Genomic DNA, 20,040 nt, shown 5'->3' with positions numbered 1-20,040 from the left:
AACATGAAGAAAGTTACCACTGACTTTTTGACATTACAAAGGAAGAATAATGAAACTTACAATTTGCCCACTATCTTACTGAATTTTTACTTCAATATGTGTTTAAAATCACATTCAGTGATGAAGGTTTTGTTCAAGGCGCTCTAGGACGTTTTGAAGCATTTTGGATGTAATGTTGCAGCAGTTATCAATAACCCTTTGACGTAAGTCATCTAGGAATGTTGGTTGAGTTTTATAAACTGCCGTCTTGAAGTAACCCCATAAAAAATCTAACTAATTCAAATTTCATAACCTTGCGGGTCACTACGCGGCCGACTCACCAACCAGAAAAGGTTCCTTGCAAAAACTCACCCATATTCTAAATTTCGATTTATTTTCATTGTATTTTGAAGGTGATTTTCTTTTAAATATTCGGTATTTATAAACATACATCAGTCAATCCAACTCCTTTTGCATAAATTTTATTGGTTATCATCAACACAATATGTGTTATCGTGTGAATGTTTTCCTGTTTATGAATGAAATAACTTTTTTTTAAAATAAATGTAAAATTTTTTCCATAAAAACTTTCACATATCACCTTAAAAATATCAATTTTCTCAATATGTGCATATACTGATTAACTTTTAAAAACGTTTTATATTTAGGTTTTTTTAAGCATTCGAAATAAATAGTATTATTAAATTATAAAAGGAAACTGAACATTGGACGAGTAATTCATAGCTCTCTATGAATTCCTTGCATTGCAGAACACTTAGTATTTGGGGGTTATTCATTTAAGTTTTTTTTGATACTTCTACAATCATTTAATTATTCTTAATCAATCAATCTTTGTCAGTAAGAAAACAAACGTTATTGTTAACACTATCCGAGGATCGATATTATAATCCATTCATTTATTTGTTCCCAGAGGAGGCTTATATTGCGGACTTGGATTCCAAATCAGGTGCTAGCTTAAAATTAACGATTTTGAATAAATCTGGTAGAATTTGGACCATGGTTGCTGGCGGTGGAGCGTCTGTAATTTACAGTGACACAATATGTGATTTGGGAGGAGCAAAGGAATTGGCCAATTATGGAGAATATTCAGGTAAGCAAACCAATGTATTTTCTCAAATACTGATTTTGCTCTTTCCATTGATTATTTTGCTAATATAGAATTATAATTTTTGTGAAAGGTATTTAATGAGAATTATCTAGATTTTTGTCATGCACGGTTAAAATTCTTGAAATTTGAATTTTTCCAACGTCCAACAGAATCTCCATATATATAACCTTTCGAATTATTGATATGACGAATGATTCCAGAGAAATTAATTTGATATTCTATACTATAATTCTATTTCTCGGAGCTGCATATGCTCAAAATAGCACAAGATTTGTGAAGATGTTGAGATTTGTACTCTTAGTAACGGTGAAAACAGTCCATTCTTATGAACTATTCTACAATGCCAAATTTAACTGCATATATTCCTTTTCATCTTGCCATTTTGCTTTCAATTTTTAGCACTGCAGGACTCAAGAGTTTGTCATACCTTTCGACATGTGGGAACTCAAATCCTACTTTCTTTGCCTAACCAATTTATATATATGCTTCCGAACTGCAATTTTTAATGAAACCAGAATTTTAGTCTTCTGTTGACCTTTCTTTGATGGCTCTCCTTGAATTTACTTCTTTTTTTAACTGATGGGCTATGATTATTTTTTTATTGTTGAGATAAGTTTCTGACCTCTGAATTCTACAAGTATCTTCTGTTTCAGACTTACGGGAATGGTTCTAAACTTAACTATATAATTATTCTAGACTTCAGGTTGTAAAAAAGTAAAAGCCGCCATTGCATTGAGCATCGTAGGCTCTCAAAAGTGTATATGAATTTGAATTGAAGGGGTTATATTTTTAGGAGTGATTAATTTTTGGGAAAGAAAGTTTTTGGCTTCCTACTACTCCATATTGATTCAAAAAAAGGATGAAGGAATATTCCAAAGAAAGGAAGGAGGTAATCAATTTGAAAATAAGTAACTCTATACATGGATGTGTAGATCATGCAAAGAAGTAACTTTTAGACACAAACTGAAAAAAAGTCCTCCTCAAACAGCTACTTTTATATAAACATTGAATTACACGAAGGAAGAAAAATCTTTCGAAACAAATACTTCTATATGAACACTGAATTATACAGAAGATACTTTTCTCTACTCAGTTTGTATTTCAAACATTCATTTGGAATAAAAATCAGATATCATTCACAGGAGTTCTACTTTGAATGAATGGTAACAAATTGCACTTACATGGAACACTGTCACCCTCACTGGTATACATCGATGTTTCGCCTTAAGACACTTGCCCCAAGGCTCTTCAGTACCAAATTGGATAGCATTATAGAAAATTCACACAATTCATTCATGAATTACGATTTTTAATGTCACGGAATAAGCTTGATCTGCTTATGTCATCGATGACATCGTAATTCCCTCATCCTTTTTTTGTATCAAGATGGAGTAGTAGAAAGCCAAAAATGTTTATGAATTGTTCTGTGATGCCAGGCATAAAGATCTTTACTACAAAAATGAATATTTCGAAATAACATTTCAAAATATTCATCTCTACCAACTACCTACATTGTAGGTTCTGACGAATACCTACCGGAAAACAACCACTTCTTCGGCTAATACCACACTGGATATTGAATTATATCCGACAGACATTCATACAAGATACCTCACAGGGGTTAGTTTCGCAGATGTTTCTCGTTCATCCAGTAGCAGGACCATACTGAAATTATTCGAATAGATCACCTACAGACCGGTTTTGAGGTATTACCTCTCATCATTGCAGGAAATATCCTACCCAAACAGTAAAGTGCCTGGGACTCGATTAATTTTAACGAGGCTCAACTGCATGTATGAAACCTTCGTCTAAGAAAAATATTGTTAACTAGTAACAGCTCCATCTTTCGTGAACCAAGCCTCGAGCGGGGTCTCTAGACAAAATACATGATATCAGATATTTAATTCAATGTATATTTCAATCAAAATCACTGCAATATTTTTGTTGTAAGTTTTTCAATAATTTAAAAATTCTACAAGTTTTTGTTCGTTTTTGAGGTTTGTTTTGCATTTCCCTAAGCAGCGTTTGTAGTGCAATATTGCATGACAATTATTTTCCAGCACTTATTTTTGTAAATACAGAACACTAAAATATATATGGTATTTATTTCAACATACATAAATGATAAGGCAGAATATACTTGGGCATTAAAAATAGTTTTGAATTGAGTTGTACCTCAATTGTAGCATTGGAAAGTGGGATTTAAAAAGTTTCTTATAAAAATTCAGTATATTCATTACCATGACAGTGATTTATCATTCACTATATATACTTGAAAATTTATTTTTATTTATCTGAAGAATTTTACTGTCGCTCTGACAACATTTTTCTGTGTATTCTACATAAGTTGTTTTTTATAAGGGCAATATCTTGGCCTTAACAAATAGTCTAATAGTTGACTTAGCTATTTCAACAATGCTTTTATCGGGAAACTGAATAAGACAAAAGCTCATGTTGATATTTAGTGAGAGGTCATTAATTGAAAATGTTAAATAGAATCAGTGGTCCCATTATATGAATATCTGCTCCCAGCTCTTTTAGTTGAGAATTCCTTGTTGTTTGCTTTCATTATTGCTTTTTTCAGCACATGTTTTTCTGAGGTCTGCACATCATTATTCACTGTCCTTTCATAATGGTGATTGTCATTTTAACTTTGGACATTGAATCTGTAGTCTTTTGGTATCATTGTTTATTTCATAGCTGGATTCTTGCTCTCTGAGGATCTTGATCAGAGTTACTTATATGATCTGATAATGCTAAATATGGCTGGTGTTCAAGCCTTACAACAACACAAAGTGGATTTGTTTGCTTTTTGAATCGCCACCCATGATATGGAAGATTCTCACAAAAGTTTCCTCCCAGTCAGACTTGAGCAACTTCCAAGGTGAAATCTTGGTACTATGAATTGGACAACACCCCCTTTCTCCCCTTGGATAATTTCTTATTCTTTCTACTGTAATAGTAGTACATTACGATATTAATACATTAGAATAGTAGTAAATTACGATTTTTCAAAATTTATTTTTTCAACAATAGAAATTTATATATTAAAAATGCTTCCCACACCAGAACTATATCACTGTCCCTCGACGCGCATTTCGCATCTCTTAATGATGCTAACTTGGTTATCATAATGTTTTTATTAGATTCATTTTAGCCAGAGGTTATACTTTTACTTATAAATTGTAATTGAGGAAGACTAATTCAAACCCAAAGTTTGAAAATTTAATATTTTTTAAGGTGCACCAACTGAACAACAAACTTATGAATACGCAAAAACAATACTGTCTCTGATGACCCAAGAAAAGCATCCACAAGGAAAAGTGTTGATCACTGGTGGAGGAATCGCCAATTTTACCAACGTATCGGCTACTTTCAGAGGTATTATCACTGCCTTGGTTCAGTTTAGGGAAAGGCTCATAGAACACAAAGTTTCTATCTTCGTCAGAAGGGCTGGTCCCAATTATCAAGAAGGCTTAAGAAGAATGCGTGAAGTTGGACAAACTTTGGGTGAGATTTATAAGAAAAATTAAATGTTTCCTGGATACAAATATGTCTTCTTCAGGTATTTCTCTGTATGTTTTTGGCCCGGAAACTCACATGACTGCTATTTGTGGTATGGCCCTAGGCACTCGACCCATTCCCCAAGAAAATAATGTTGAAACTGCAACGGCAAATTTCGCACTACCTAGCGGAGAAAAAGAACCAAATAAGCAACGTCTGAGTTCCAATAAAGATGTTCCGAAACCTTCTGTCGCCTTTAGTGTGAATGCAAAAGTGAGTATGAGTACTTGATTTTGTATTGTATTGTGCATGTTTTGACCTTCAAAATAACCTTGGCTTAGTTTTTTCAAGTCCTCTCCTCACAAGTTGAAAAACTTTCTCTGCAGGAATTGACATAAAAATATAAATAGGGCATCGAATGTGTAAAGTTATAATTTTCAACTGCCATAACTTGAGAATGTGAGGACTTGTAAGATTGAAAATGATGATTATTGGATTTGTTTTAGCTTAGGCTTGTTCATTAATGATTTCATCTGAAAATACCTCTTTTGAAAAATTACTGATTGTGATTCCAGATGTAATAAAATTCATTCTATATGTTTGTAGTATTCTAGATGACGTAATTGTAAAGTGTCAGTAATTTTTTATTTGGGGGTACTCATTTTGGATTTCAAGGTGGTTTGGTTCTCATTTTCTCTCATAAATAACAATTTTATCTAAAAATGTTGTATACATATATGTATATACGATTCATTGAATTTTCAATACAGCTTTTTAATATGCTCATGCTTAACAAGTGTATATATTTCTCAATATCCAATACATTTGAGTTTCAAAAGTTCAACTTTCACGAATGATCAATTGTCTAGTATTTCAATTAATATAAGGATATTAAATTATTCATTTAGATGTATTTAATTCGAATCAAAACTATTCTTTGTTTGTTTCTCAAATTCAGTTGTTAAATATCCTGTAATACAAATAACTAACTTACTGACAAAAAAAGGATATAGATTGTTTCATTTTCTGTCCTAAAATAGAATTAATCTTGATGAAGTTGATTTAAAAATGTATAGTTTTACCTATTACAATATGATTACAATGATAGTACAATATGGAATACATTCCATATTGTACTATCATAAACATAAAATATGAACAAGAAGATTACTTACCCAGTCAGCAACAACATAACCTTCTAACTTTGAATCATCCTTTACAAATTTTGAACCATAAATTTTAGTAAACTGCAAGTATCTTCCAATGACTTTCATTAAATAGTTACATACAGTGTGCTTGTAATACACACATACAAACATTGCTTTAATGTGTCCTAAATCTTATTTTAAATTTTGAACCAATCTCAGGTTTGGGAGTGTTTGTTTCTGTCCTATATTTGAAAAAATGAAAAAAATCATAAACGTACAAAGTGATAATTGTTATTAATCCATCAATTTTCCTTGTATACAAAGTTCAATTTTTCTGAATATTTTATCTTCCAGTTTACCATAAAAAAAAAACTGTCACTATGTAAGTGATCAATATTAAAATCGAGTTGACTGCCTAAAACTTATTATTGAATGTCTAACTACTGGAGAAAAAGTTTCATCGAAGTCTATCCTTATCTTGAATGGAATATTGAGCTGCTAATCTAGCTCTATGTGTAATACTTCTACAATTATTCAACTTGGTTTTGAAAATCCATTCTCAATACACTGGTGTATGAATGTGTATGATCCTTCAAAAGGTATACGAACATTCCACATAGCATTTTCAGTAAAACTGAGCAATTCTTGCCATTGCTTCATTTCAGTGATGTCGATTAGGTACTGAAAGAGCTTCTTTCAATAATTTGATGGATGTAGCCGTTGTTACTATGTGGTAGTAATGTCAGTTACAAATAAAAGTTGTAAAAAAACATGGGAAGTTTCAATTCTCTTTTTTTCATTAGTGAAAGAGCCTCTTTCACAGAAGATGGATCTTTCACTGCAACTTGTAACGAAGTCATCGATTTTTTTAACTTTTATTTCCCGCTGAGACCTTTGAATATTTTCTGTACTGCTAATATCAAAGTAACGTTACTGTTGTTCTCACTCCCGCCTCGAACATGAATTTCATTACTCTGATGATCACTTTGATCAGACAATTATTTTCTCTGGAATGGAAACTCAAATCAGGTTATCTCTCTACTAGAATTGGAAACTCAAGTTGAATCTCTGCATTATTTGGACTTGCCTCATTTTTCAGGTAGCTTTTTATGATATGATTCAAATTCTCCAAAATAACAACATCCATATTAGTAGACACCTGCCTCGATTTAGGGTTGTAGAGTCTATAGCCCGTAGTTGTTTTAGAGAAACTGACTAGAATAAAATTTTCAGATTTCTTTTTTATCCTTGCCATTGCCACATTGCCAAAGATCCTTATGCGGAACAGTTTTTCCAGCCCTGACTTGTATGTCAACCACCTAGTGTTTTCATCAAAGGTTCTGTTTAGTCTTTAGTAGTTGGATGAATAATGCCTTGCTGTTTCAGAAAATGTTCAGAATTCTGTTTCTCTCCACCATGATATATTAAATTGAAAGGGGTGTATTTTTAGGAGAGATTAGTTTTTGGGAAAAATCTCTTTGGCTCATTTTCATACACAAATAAACACAAGTCTTTGAACTTTCCAGAATATTCATCCTTGGGTTTGATGTAATACACGAAAGACATGCGACTAAATTCCTCTTGGATACTCATAACATATTTTGAACACATATTGATATTATTTCCATAGACCCTGCAGGGTCGCCATAAACGATGTTGAGAGGTTTTGTAGCTCTAGTACCAGAGTGTTCTTTTGAACTGTTGTCGAGACTGTTTGCCTTGCAACAGGTTTTACAATTTTGCTTCTCAAGCCTATTTTTTTTATTAAAATAAACAGACCTCTCCAGCAACTGCTTGACCAAGAAATATATCATCTTCCAAAGTGATTGTTTGCCTTGCAGCAGACTTTACAATTTTGCTTCTCAAGCCTTTTTTTTATCAAGATGAATAGTATGCTAGACCTCTACAGCAACTGCTTGACCAAGAAATATATCATTTTCCAAAGTGTCTGTAAACACTGTTACAGTACCCGCCACCTAAGATGAGTCAGCGCAGAAATGTAAAATCGTTCTGTGTTGAAAGACCCGCCCACTTCAGTTATATTTCGCCAGTGTACTATTAACATGAGTTTGTGTGACCAATAGCTATATTATGGGACGGGTCAATTTGATTTTAAATGCGCATCAAAATCGCATCTTAGTTGGCGCGTACTATACTCATGATTTAGTTACTTACACTGTACTGATGTGGTGAATCTCGCCATAATAGGTTAGCAAAAATAGCACTTCAAATCTCAATCTCAAACTTTTGATTTTTTAATTTGCAGAGCATTTCCTATCGAACAAATGTATGTTACAGTATTAATATTATTTTTACACTCGACAACTGAACAAAACTTTAATTAATTCGTATTCTAAAATAACTATTCGGAAAAGTAATTTGAATTCAGAAAATATTAATTGTAACATAATTTTGAAGTGTACTATTGAAAAAATGGTAGCCGAATTCTCACGAGTGTCTAAAAGACTGATTAGAATACTGATAGTGTATGTATAATCAGATGTCATGAAGAGAATGATTGTGACTGTTGCTTCATACTCATGTTTACAAAAAAACATTTGTATTGGAAACACTTTTCTGTAGAAATTTCTCTTAAAAGGTGCACTACAAAACGGGAACAAGTATTTCACTATAAAAAAAGTATTTTCCGATAAGTTTGTCCATCATAAAAGTTATTGATTCATCGCATTTTCATTTACAAAAATAGTTTGAATCAAGAAAGGTTTTGACTTTTGTATAATTCAATGTTCATATAAAATCTGTTGTTTTGAAAGTATTTTTTATTTTGTTTATATAGAAGTGATTGTTCTAACAGGGCTTTTTCTTTCAGTGTGTGACTGAAAGTTACTTCTTCGCATGATCTACACATATTTGTAAATAGTTCATTTTGAAATCAATTGCTTTCTTCCTTTCTTTGGAAAATTCCCACATTTTTTTGTATACCGATGGAGAAGTAAAAAGTCAGAACCTCTCTTTCCCAAGAATTAATCTCTTCTAAAAATATATCCCTTTCAATTTAGTTCGAATCAATTTCATAACATTAGCTGATTTGGATTTTAATGTGATAGGGCAGAAAATGGAATGAAATATCCTGTGGTTTTGCTGTATAAAGCTGGTAATGAAGTTAATTCATTGAAAAAATATAGATTTTTATTTGTTGAAGGAAAATGTTCCAAACCTAGTACAAATACTCACATCACCCACAAAGTCACAGGTAATCATTCATAGAATCATCTTTTGGTAAAAAATAATGATAACAGAAATTGTTTTCGAAAGGGAGACGCAAAAATAACGACCATGTTCACTAAGTCTACGAAAGCCATCATTTGGGGTATGCAAAATCGAGCAATACAAAGTATGTTGGACTTTGACTTTGTCTGCACCAGAAATGAACCAAGTGTTGTCGCCATCATCTACCCCTTTACTGGAGATCACAAGCAAAAATTCTATTGGGGCCATAAGGAAATCCTCATTCCCGTTTATAAGCATATGAAGGATGCTATGAACAAACATCCAGACGCCGACGTTTTGGTGAACTTTGCTTCACTCCGCTCTGCTTACTCAAGTACGGTTGAAACCATGCAGTTCCCTCAGATCAGAACCATTGCCATCATCGCAGAAGGTATTCCAGAAAATTACACGAGAAAACTTATCAAATTAGCGAACGAGAAGAAAGTATCTATAATCGGACCAGCAACTGTTGGTGGAGTTAAACCAGGCTGTTTCAAAATCGGTAACACTGGCGGAATGATGGATAACATTTTGCATTCTAAATTATATAGACCTGGAAGTGTGGCATATGTATCCAGGTCTGGAGGTATGTCCAACGAGTTGAACAACATTATGTCCAAGGCAACTGATGGTGTATATGAAGGAGTTGCAATTGGTGGAGATAGGTATCCTGGAACCACTTTTATGGATCACATCATGAGGTTCGTCGTTAATTATATCCTTTGCAAAACTGTATAATTTTATTTCATTTGTTATTGATAATCTGTATTACATCAATTTCATAGGTATCAGGCTGATGATAACGTTAAAATGATTGTACTCCTTGGAGAGGTGGGAGGTACTGAAGAATACGAAGTTTGCAGAGCGCTGCAAAACAAACAAATCACCAAACCTTTAGTAGCATGGTGTATAGGTATGACTGAAGTAATGACTTTTTCTCTGGAGTCTTCTCACTGATAGATTGTTTACAGGTACTTGTGCTGGTATGTTCACGGCAGAAGTTCAGTTTGGACATGCCGGATCTTGTGCTAATACCAACCAAGAAACTGCAACTGCTAAAAATGAAGCCCTACGAGCTGCTGGAGCACACGTACCTGATTCATTTGACTATTTAGGTATACAAATGCTATTTATATGTACTTTCGACTCACAGAAGTAAATTGTCTTTACCTTCTTGCAGGTGATATTATCCAGAATGTATATGATCAGTTGGTCAAACAAGGAGTTATAGTACCAGCTCCAGAAGTACCGCCTCCAACAGTTCCTATGGATTACAACTGGGCTAGGGAACTAGGCCTCATTCGTAAACCTGCAAGCTTCATGACTTCCATTTGTGACGAGCGAGGACAAGAATTGATTTATGCCGGTAAGTTTACTTTTTTCAATAAATCACCTAGATGAATGCTAACAACTTATTTTCCTACATACTTTTCTAATGGTGACTTTTCTATTGTCTCTGAAGTTTCATAATGACAGACTTTTTCTAATGAAATGTTATAATAGCAACTTTTTCATTGACACTGAAGTTTCATTATTATTGACTTTCAAGTACTAGCTCGTAGAATAATCTTCAACTTATAGTTAAGTCATCTATAAGTTTGAAATATTTTGTTTTTTACAAGCATTTGTCCAATTTGCAATGTTTGTATGTATATCACTAGAATGAACTTTGCATATAAAAAAAGATGCCTTGATTTATAAAGAGCTATTTTCTTTTCTGAAGATAAAATCTCATAGATTTGAATAATTAAATTGATTTGAAACATTCCATTCTGATAAAGAATCTCAATATTTCTTCTCAGTTTTATCTTCAGTCTTTTCTGTTTTAAGATAATCTAGAGATATCATGAGACTCATTATATATTTTGTTCATTCTTCTTCGCTTATGTAGCTAAAAGACTTCTGAAATAACAGCTTCCACAAATCTTGAAGGTGAAGCTGCTTCATGAAAAATAATTCTCAAATGTAATGTTAGGTATTTGGTAATTTCAGTCGTGCATAAATTTGACAGTTCTGACGTGTTGAATATTTGAATATTTGATACAAAAAAGTTTTTACATTTTTCATTGCATTTTTTTTTGTAATAGACTTCATTGATAATTTTTGATTTAGTAAGTAGCATCTGTAAGAACTTTCAATTTACTCGTGATATTTTCACAAAGTTTAATATACTACTATAGTCTGACAACTAATTGTAATATTTGTCGTGAATCAATTAATGATTAATTGAAAGCCTCATTCGCTCTGTCGTCCAAATTACTTACTTGATATGAAACATATCTTGAGTAGTTTTCTTTACAACTGGCTCACTGTACTTTCCTTACCTAATATATACCTGGAACTATCCCAATGTTAACCGGTTGTTGTCTTTTTGATCATGTGATTGAATCACCTTCTTCAATTGTTTGTGAAACTATAACATTCAGCAGCTTCATTATTAATACCGGTGTTTGAGAATTGACATAAAACTCCAACAGGAAAATTCACCAAAAATTACTTTTTGGAACTGTTTTCCCTTGATTTATATGTATACATTCTTCAACTACTCAATCACATAAGTCATGTGCTATTTAACAGTTTAGAAAAATCTAGTTATGAACCAAAATTACATCAGATACCAATAAGAATATTTCTTTTATGTAAAATGTATTCTCTTTCAGGTATGCCAATATCTGATGTTCTTCAAAAGAATGTTGGCATTGGTGGTGTGATCTCTCTTCTGTGGTTCCAAAGGTGTTTGCCGCCTTATGCTTGCAAATTCTTTGAAATGTGTCTTATGGTTACAGCCGATCATGGTCCAGCAGTATCTGGAGCACATAATACAATCGTATGTGCAAGAGCTGGTAAAGATTTGGTTTCAAGCGTAGTATCTGGTCTATTGACTATTGGAGATAGATTCGGGGGTGCGCTTGATGGAGCTGCCAGGCAGTTCAGTGAGGCTTATGAAAAAGGTAAGTTCATTGATTTGCTTCAAAGAGAGTTTATACTGTAGCTTGATTTATTGAAATATTATGTCTACAAAATTGGTCATGTATCGAAAGAAAGGTAACATTCAACACCTGGGCTGAAAAGTCCCGGGCCTAAGAAAGAAAAGGCGTTTTTTTTGTTCAGAAATACCTTTATTCATCAACATAATCTCCATAAATCATTTCAGCGCCACTCTAACATTTCAGTACCACTTTGTAGAACATATCTTTTGCCTCAAAATAGGCCTCAGTTTCAGCAATAACTTCTTCATTCGAGTAAAATTTCTTACCGGTGAGCATTTTTCTGATGTCTGTGAACAGCCAGTAGTCGCTGGCTATATATAATATTTACTGTTGATGATATTTCCTTTCTCAAGATAGACGATGAATATTACACCACGCACATCCCAAAATACCGAAGCCATAACCTTTCACAGTTGCTCTCCGCTCAGATGACAATCGTTCGAGAGTGAAATGATGTATCCATGCTTCATCCATTGTCACATATCGACGCAAAAGTTCCGGTTTTTTATGTTTGAACATGGCCAAACACTGCTCAGAATCATCAAGACGTTCTTGTTTTATGTCTACAGTTAGCTCGCCCGGCTCCTACTTTGAACAGAACTTTCTCATAATGGAATGCTCATGCAATATAAAGCCAACACGTTCTTTTGATATCCTTACATCTTCAGCTAACTCACGCAACTGCACTTATCATTCAAAACGATTTTGTGGATTTTTTAAAGTTTTCTGATGTTACTGCCACATTTGGACGTCCACTGCATTCTGCGTCATCGGTGTCTCTAATAGCCATTGCTTTGCTTGAATGGAATTTTTTTCCTTCGAGAAGCAGTGTAAAATTAAAAAACAAAATTGTTTTTGATCCATTTATTTGTGCAACTTTTAGCATAATAACTCAGGAAGTTAATGAGTAGAATATAATGAAATCACAACAACTTTCTTTTGAAGGTTAGTACTAACTGAAAAAGCGGTGAATGCAATAAGACCAGCGCCATCTATGTATTAGGCCTGAGACTTTTTAGCTCATCTAGTGCATCACTTCAGATATAGGCTTTGTGGATGTCACAAATTTATTTACATGTAGGAGCTTTTTCGTTAATATTTTTCAAATAAATAAATTACTTCATCTAGGTCTTTGTTACATGTTTCAAATAGACTCTCAATATTTAGTAATTCAATAACCAAGTATCAATTGATTTTGATGAATTTGTTTTCATAAACAATTGAATGATTTTAGGTGAGGTTGAAATGCAATCTTTTCTCAAACCCCATCTACTTTTTGTCACCATGTTATATCACTGGAATCTGTTTGTCATCCACAAGTATCAAACATATGTCATACTGACTTCCATTATGTATCTGAAGTGTGAGACATTGTTGATTGCTGGAGATTATGATTACAGTGGACATATATTTAACTATTCTATTCCACTAGCTAACTACAGTTTTCAGTAATTTTTTTAGTTAACATAAAACGTATTGTTTCTTCTGAAAAAGCTTCGTTTTGAGTTGTGACATGAACTCACTGACGGAATGATGAAGCAAATTTGTTGAAATTGACAACGCAATATACAAAGTTTTTGAATAACTTTATATTGTACCTTGCACTCTATCTTAATAACAGATTTTCACCTCCAGTTTAATTTTTTATTGTTTTCTAAGCAAGTTTTTTTTTGAAATCAGGACGATTCATTGAGTTATCATTCAGTTATTCTTGAAAAAATTATTCATTGAAACATTTTGATTGGTTTTATGAGATTAGTTATGACTGTAACTGTAACTGGTTTGGAAGTTGGAGTAGTTTGATGTAACTTGAACAACTTCGAAACCGTAATAACATGGTCAATGATTTGTTGCCTGTATTTCAGTGTTTGCATGTTTTTTAAAGATCTTAAATTTATTTTATGATTTGATTTTTCATTAAGTACAAAATTTCGAGAAAAACTTCTACCTCTCAAAAATACTCAGAATGTTGATAAAGAATAGAGAAAAATAAAAAATAGAACACGAATTGCGCGAGTATAAAACTTAAGCTTTCACAACCGGAGTCATAGTAAGAGATAACAAAATCTGGGCTGGTAGACTGCGGTAGAATGGAACTTGTAGTACCAAACGTTTTATTTATTACTGCGGCAGACATCATCAGTAGTAAATGCGTCGCCACAATCAACGCATATACCACTGATGATGTCTGTCATAGTAGCAGATGAAACGTTCAGTTTTACAAGTTTCATACTACCACGACCTACCAGCGTTGATTTTTTTTTCATCTCTGTAACCTCTAATTCAGTTTTATAAGACATTCCTCAATCAAACTTTTGAATTTAAATGTAGTGGTACTAAGAGATATAAAGAGATAACTTGACCCTGAATATCATAGGTTAAGAAAATGTCATGTCATAGAACGCATTTTATTGTTATTTTTTTGGTGACCAACAGTGATCAATAGAATTTTCAGAATTACTTATGTCAAAAAATCGGCAAGAATAATATTGACAGATAGTTGTTGGTTCACAGATGGATCAAAAACACGTTCCGGTTCTGGTGCAGGTGTTTTTAGTCGCAGACCCAGGACAGAGATATCTACCTGCCTAGGAACTTATGCGACTGTATTTCAAGCAGAAATTTACGCTATTGAATTGTGTGCGGAAAGATTGGATAAGTCCAACCTCACGCACAAGTTAATAAAAATATTCTCAGGACAGTCAAGCGGCGTTGGAAGCTCTTGGCTCCTACCGAGCAACGTCTAAATTGGTAGCAAACTGCCAAAAACGACTCTCCTTGATATGAAGACTTAACAGATTGTCTCTGGTCTGGATTCCTGACCATACTGGTCTGGAAGGTAATGAAGCTGCAAGGAGGGTGCTGCAAGCGGCTTTATTGGACCAGAACCTGTCAGTGGCATTGCTTTGGGCTTTGCCAAACAAACATTGAACACCTGGATGAAAAGAAGATTTATGGACTTCTGACAGAATCTTCCAGGATTGGCTCACTCCAAGGCGTTTATCCACCCTTTGAAGCTTGATACCAAACAGTTATTGGACTACAGTAGGGATGAACTATGATGTCTAACAGGCCTTCTTACTGGTCACTGCCATTTGAATCATCATATGCAGAGACTTGGACTGTCGGAAGACAGTGTGTGTCGCCTCTGTTTGGAAAATGATAAAACTGCAGAGCATATACTTTGTGCCTGCCCCGCTGGTGACCGAATCAGGTTCTTAGAGTTAGGCAGATCCGTACTCTTTCCATCTGACCTGAAAGACCATTCACCATACAAACTAATCGGCTTCGTTAAGAAGCTTGGTTTATTTGGCCGAGTGTGAAAAGGTGTGAGCCACAATAAACCCTTGCGGGTTGCGGTGAAGGGTCGAATAGACCCACTCACTTTAAACCCTAATTAATAATCTTGACAAGAATTTTGACAAATAAACTTTGGTTTGAGAACATAGAATTTCGCGGGCGGAGTCGCGATTAAAGAGAGCAAAGACCGTGATGGGAGGCTGTGGTCGAATGGGAACTGAAGTACCAAACGTTTCGTTGCAGACATAATCAGTGGTATGTACGTTAACTGCTGGGACGAACGTTATATCTTAAAGTCAGTCAGTAGCTGGTCGGTTTGACGTGGATGCTTTGTTCACTTATTCAAATCGACTGCTGTGTTGGTCCGTGGTTCAAGCCCCAGGCTGAACGACCGAGTTTCATTTGCTGTCGTCCAACCCGTGTTAGGAATCGCACGTTAAAAGGTAAGACTTCGTTAGTCCTTAGCTCGCACAAGTTTCGACTTCTGAGGGTTGTTGTTCGTAGGGGTGCGACAGCTGGTTAACGTAAAACAGGTTTTAAAACAGATCTTTTTTTCGTGGTGAACACATGTCTTCATGAATATATTGGAATTTCATAAAACTTTTAAAAAAATATTCAACCGATAGTTGTTTACTAAGGTTTTTTGAAACATTTCAGGTATGCAACCCGCAGAGTTCGTAAACCACATGAGAAACAAAGGAGAACTTATTATGGGTATAGGCCACAGAGTCAAGTCCATCAATAATCCAGATCAGCGTGTGAAAATAGTTAAAGAATTTGTCATGTCTAACTTCCCCGCTACTCCACATTTGCTGTATGCCTTAGAAGTTGAAAAAATTACAACGAGCAAGAAACCCAATCTCATTCTGAATGTAGATGGAGTTATTGCCGCCGCTTTTGTAGATATGCTGAAAAATTGTGGTAGTTTTACAAGTGAAGAAGCTCAAGAGTATATCAACATTGGAGCAATCAATTCGCTCTTTGTTTTGGGCAGGTCAATAGGTTTTATTGGGCATTTCATGGACCAGAAGAGGCTGAAACAGGGGTTGTACAGGCATCCATGGGATGATATTTCTTATGTACTACCAGAACAATATAACAACGATAACTAGATGGATTGTAATGGATTTGACTATTTCACTAATTCAGTTTGATCAAGGCTTCAAAAATAGATATGTTAAAAGTAGACTCATTGATATACCAAGCCTCACAATTTCGGTGCTCAAGCAATTGAGTCACCTTCAATAGCAGCACTTATTTTTTAAAAGAGACTTTATAGTTAAGAATAGAATTTATGAAATTTTTCAATGATGATATCGAAATTGGGATATATGTGAGTAAGATGCATTTCGGTATGATTTTCCATACCCATTTCCATGATGAAAACTAGGGAACTTATTTGAATGAGAATTATATTCTCTGATTTATTATTTTGAAAATTGATATTTATATTTATGTACCTATTTTTTAGTGTTTAGTTTAAAGTGATGTCAGCCATAATTTCCAAGAGATTGGCTATTTTATCTGTTTGTGCTTCTACCAAGTACATAAGTTCTAAATTTATGTGTGTTGTATTATCTGAATAAAGTGTTTTGAAATTATTTTAATTGAATATATTGACTCATGGTTGAACCTGAATTTTAAGGAAAATGTTTAATTGAATTTTTGTAATAATAATTGTAAAATAAGGTCATAATAATAATAAATATACTTTATTATTAAAAGAAAAATGTTGGCAAAGTTCGCATACATTAAAACAAAATGAGGTGCATTGCCATATGTCAACAAATAATGAACATTTAATGACATGGTTACTGCTCCAAACCTTCTGCCCAAGAATTGTTTCTATTTATGTAATTCGCTAAAATTCTTTAGCGAATTATATTCCATAATCCAACTCTGATATCTGGTAATTTAAATATTCCAGTATGCAGAAAATAAAACAGAGACACCTCAAAAATTGGTTAATCAAACATGGTTTCTCCCTTGCTCCAGAAAAATCAGCTATGATGTTCATTACTCAGCATAGACTGAGAGCCGAAGACATCAATCTGTGATCTCTATCTATCCCACTTGTACCTAATTATAAATATTTAGGGTTAATTTTAGATAATAAGCTTACATGGAAGAAGCATATCAACTATGTTCAAACCAAATGTGAAAAAGGCATAAACATTTTCAAATGTGTCTGTAGAAACCAATGGGGGACAGATCCCAGAACTTCACTATAGTTCTACAGGTCTTACATTCGATCCATACTTGATTACGGATGTATATTGTACGGATCAGCCACAGATTTGAGTCTGTTAGTAATAGACCGAGTGCAAGCAATGGCTTTAAAAATTAGTCTTGGCGCCTTTAAATAATCTACAACTCCAGCTATACTTGCGGAAGCTCAGGAACTTCTCCTCTACTCAGACATTTTCTGTCCTGCAAGAAATTAGTCAACATCAAATTATGTAGTAATAACCTAATGTGGGGCTATTTACAGTATATCAATTGAAAATCTCAATCAATACTGGAACTTCTTTGCTGAAGCCTTCGCTACAATATCAGAGAGCAACAACTCTTAGAACACATTGTTTCAGCTGGAATTTCCTATGTTAATGTTCAAACCAACGGTCATATTCCCCAACTTGTCAGTGAATTCTCATCTCAATCAAGCTCTAACAAAATCGGTACTGGGAAAAATTGAATCTTCCAACACAGTATACTTTGATGGGTCTAAAAGTGATCTATGCACTGGAAGTGCGTTCATATACAAAACAAAAATATTTTTCAATTACACCTTCCCAATAAGACTTCGATTAACACAGCAGAGGCTTATGCTATATTTCAAGATCTTTTATGGGTTAAACATAATGGCGAAGCTAGTCCAGTCATTTTATCGGATTCCAAATTTGTCCTTCTTTCCCTTAATAAATACAAAAGACGTAAAAAAAATCACTCATTTATGAAATTATAAAAACCTTGGAGTACTTCTTCAGTAATGAAATTGACATTGTTTTCATTTGGATCAAAGGTCACTCGGGTATTGCCGGAAATGAAAAAGTAGATGTGGCAGCGAAAGAAGTCACCTCTCTAGGATTGAATCGAAAAATCATCATTCAAGTATCCATCTCATTCTCCGCAAAAGTATCCCCCATGTAGGCTGTTATGGCATGTGTTTGTCATAACAGCCTACATGGGGATTAGAGATGGGTGAAACATCAGTCGGCAACAATTATCGTTACTAAACGATTTCCTAAAAGATATCTCAGCTTGGTGCCAGTGCATAAATATAATAAGTGTTGGCACATTTATTGTTTGGTTAATGACATCCAGAAAATGTGCTACAAATAAGAACAAAACAATTTATTTGAATTATTCATTTATTTATTCATTAGGCCCTGGATGAAAGTAAATAATTTGTATCTGCTACAAATACACCTCTTGAATAATACATTTAAAAATATAAGCACAAAATATTACTTATTCTGTTCACTTGTGGAGTGTATGAAATGTCAAACGCTGACAAACCATCGTGACGGATGGATCCGCAGTAGTCCTAAAGAAATAAAACTATGAGACACAAACCTCATCCATTTTGAAACTCATGTTTTCCCTCGTCACTTGGTATTTAATTTGAGCACATTTTAACTCGATTAGGTTTAGCTCACAATGGTATCGAGGGAGGCATGTTCCTCTCACGAGCCATTTCGTCGACCAGTAAGTAGTTGAGTAATTGGACTCTCAACACATTGTCTTTGAATGGTGAATATTTTTGAGAAAGCCAGGTAATGATATCAGCTTTTTGCCAGGCAGTTGTTGGTGACTGCTTCAATTGTCTGCTGTGGCAGACGGTTTAATCTTTAAAAACTAACTTTCACACTGCGCGTCCATTTTCTTGTGGTAGTGGCTAGTTTTCTTAAACTCGAAGACTAACAAGCTGTTTTCGACATCTTTTTATTTCAAAACCTTGCCATACCTTTAAGACAGTATGGCCTTGATTCAACCAAGTCTCATTTAAATAATAAATCTTTCTACCTTCAAGTAATTTTTCCGTCAAAAACAATTTCTTCTTTTTCTTTAAGAGCACGTTTCCTACCTCTTTTCATAAATTCAATGTTCATTTGCTTTAATGTGCGCAATAAAACACGTGATATTTTGGGCATTGATTTATCAGAACTTATTTCGGCTGCGACTATTTTCAAGGTTGGGATTTGATTTCGGAAAAAAAACAAATGAAGTTCTCTATGAATAGCATATTTGGTGCAATCATAAGGCTGAATTTGCTTTCTTCCTCTAGTTTCAATGTCTTCAGATACATTAGTTATCACATTAACCTTCATTTTCATTAAAGGTTTTAAGAATTCTGTGAATATTTCTCGTCGAAACTTCAATCAAATCACTAAACATTTTCATTCCCTTCACGGAGCCCACAATACACATTGTATATAATAGTTTTTTCTCCTTTAGATAAATTCAGAGGTCTGCGTTTGCTTTGATTGCTTTCACTTTCCATATTGTTCACAGCACAAAATTAAACTAATTTTTCTTCGCTTGTCTTCCTCAATAATTACACACCCAGTAGTAGTCGTTAATCCACACCTATCGATACATGTAAAAAAGAATAATCGAAATGAATCACCATCTCCGCTGTTGCCTCGGTTTATCACTTCCTAATTTGTACCTATCGGAACAAGTTCGCTGCGGACCAAGTGCTATACGGAAATTTCCGCATAAGTGATTCAGCTAGTGGGTTGTGCGCGAAATGAAA

The 20,040-nt window shown here is 34.0% G+C and overlaps 1 protein-coding gene across 6 annotated transcripts in view; it reads left to right on the top strand.

The window, feature by feature from the left end:
• LOC111507664 (ATP-citrate synthase-like) overlaps nt 1-16,882 on the top strand; it is a 59,513-nt gene extending 42,631 nt beyond the window's left edge. For 4 of the 6 annotated variants that reach the window (XM_074184487.1, XM_074184484.1, XM_074184485.1 and 1 more), the window contains exons 5-14: nt 911-1,090; nt 4,349-4,618; nt 4,674-4,885; nt 8,924-8,974; nt 9,037-9,692; nt 9,777-9,904; nt 9,963-10,106; nt 10,172-10,357; nt 11,652-11,942; nt 15,939-16,882. In XM_074184487.1, the coding sequence (XP_074040588.1) occupies nt 911-1,090; nt 4,349-4,618; nt 4,674-4,885; nt 8,924-8,974; nt 9,037-9,692; nt 9,777-9,904; nt 9,963-10,106; nt 10,172-10,357; nt 11,652-11,942; nt 15,939-16,393 (2,573 nt within the window). In that variant the 3' untranslated portion in view covers nt 16,394-16,882. The remainder of the gene's footprint in view (nt 1-910; nt 1,091-4,348; nt 4,619-4,673; nt 4,886-8,923; nt 8,975-9,036; nt 9,693-9,776; nt 9,905-9,962; nt 10,107-10,171; nt 10,358-11,651; nt 11,943-15,938) is intronic. The other 2 variants (XM_074184489.1, XM_074184488.1) reach the window with 1 other exon arrangement.
• The last annotated feature ends 3,158 nt before the right edge of the window (nt 16,883-20,040 follow it).

Source organism: Leptinotarsa decemlineata, unplaced genomic scaffold (assembly GCF_025532065.1).
Source record: "Leptinotarsa decemlineata unplaced genomic scaffold, Ldec_3_MD MMD2_tig00026354_RagTag_RagTag, whole genome shotgun sequence".
Classification (NCBI taxonomy): Eukaryota; Metazoa; Arthropoda; class Insecta; order Coleoptera; family Chrysomelidae; genus Leptinotarsa; species Leptinotarsa decemlineata.
The sequence above is the reverse complement of the archived record's forward strand: the minus strand, read 5'-3'. Positions and strand labels throughout refer to the sequence as shown.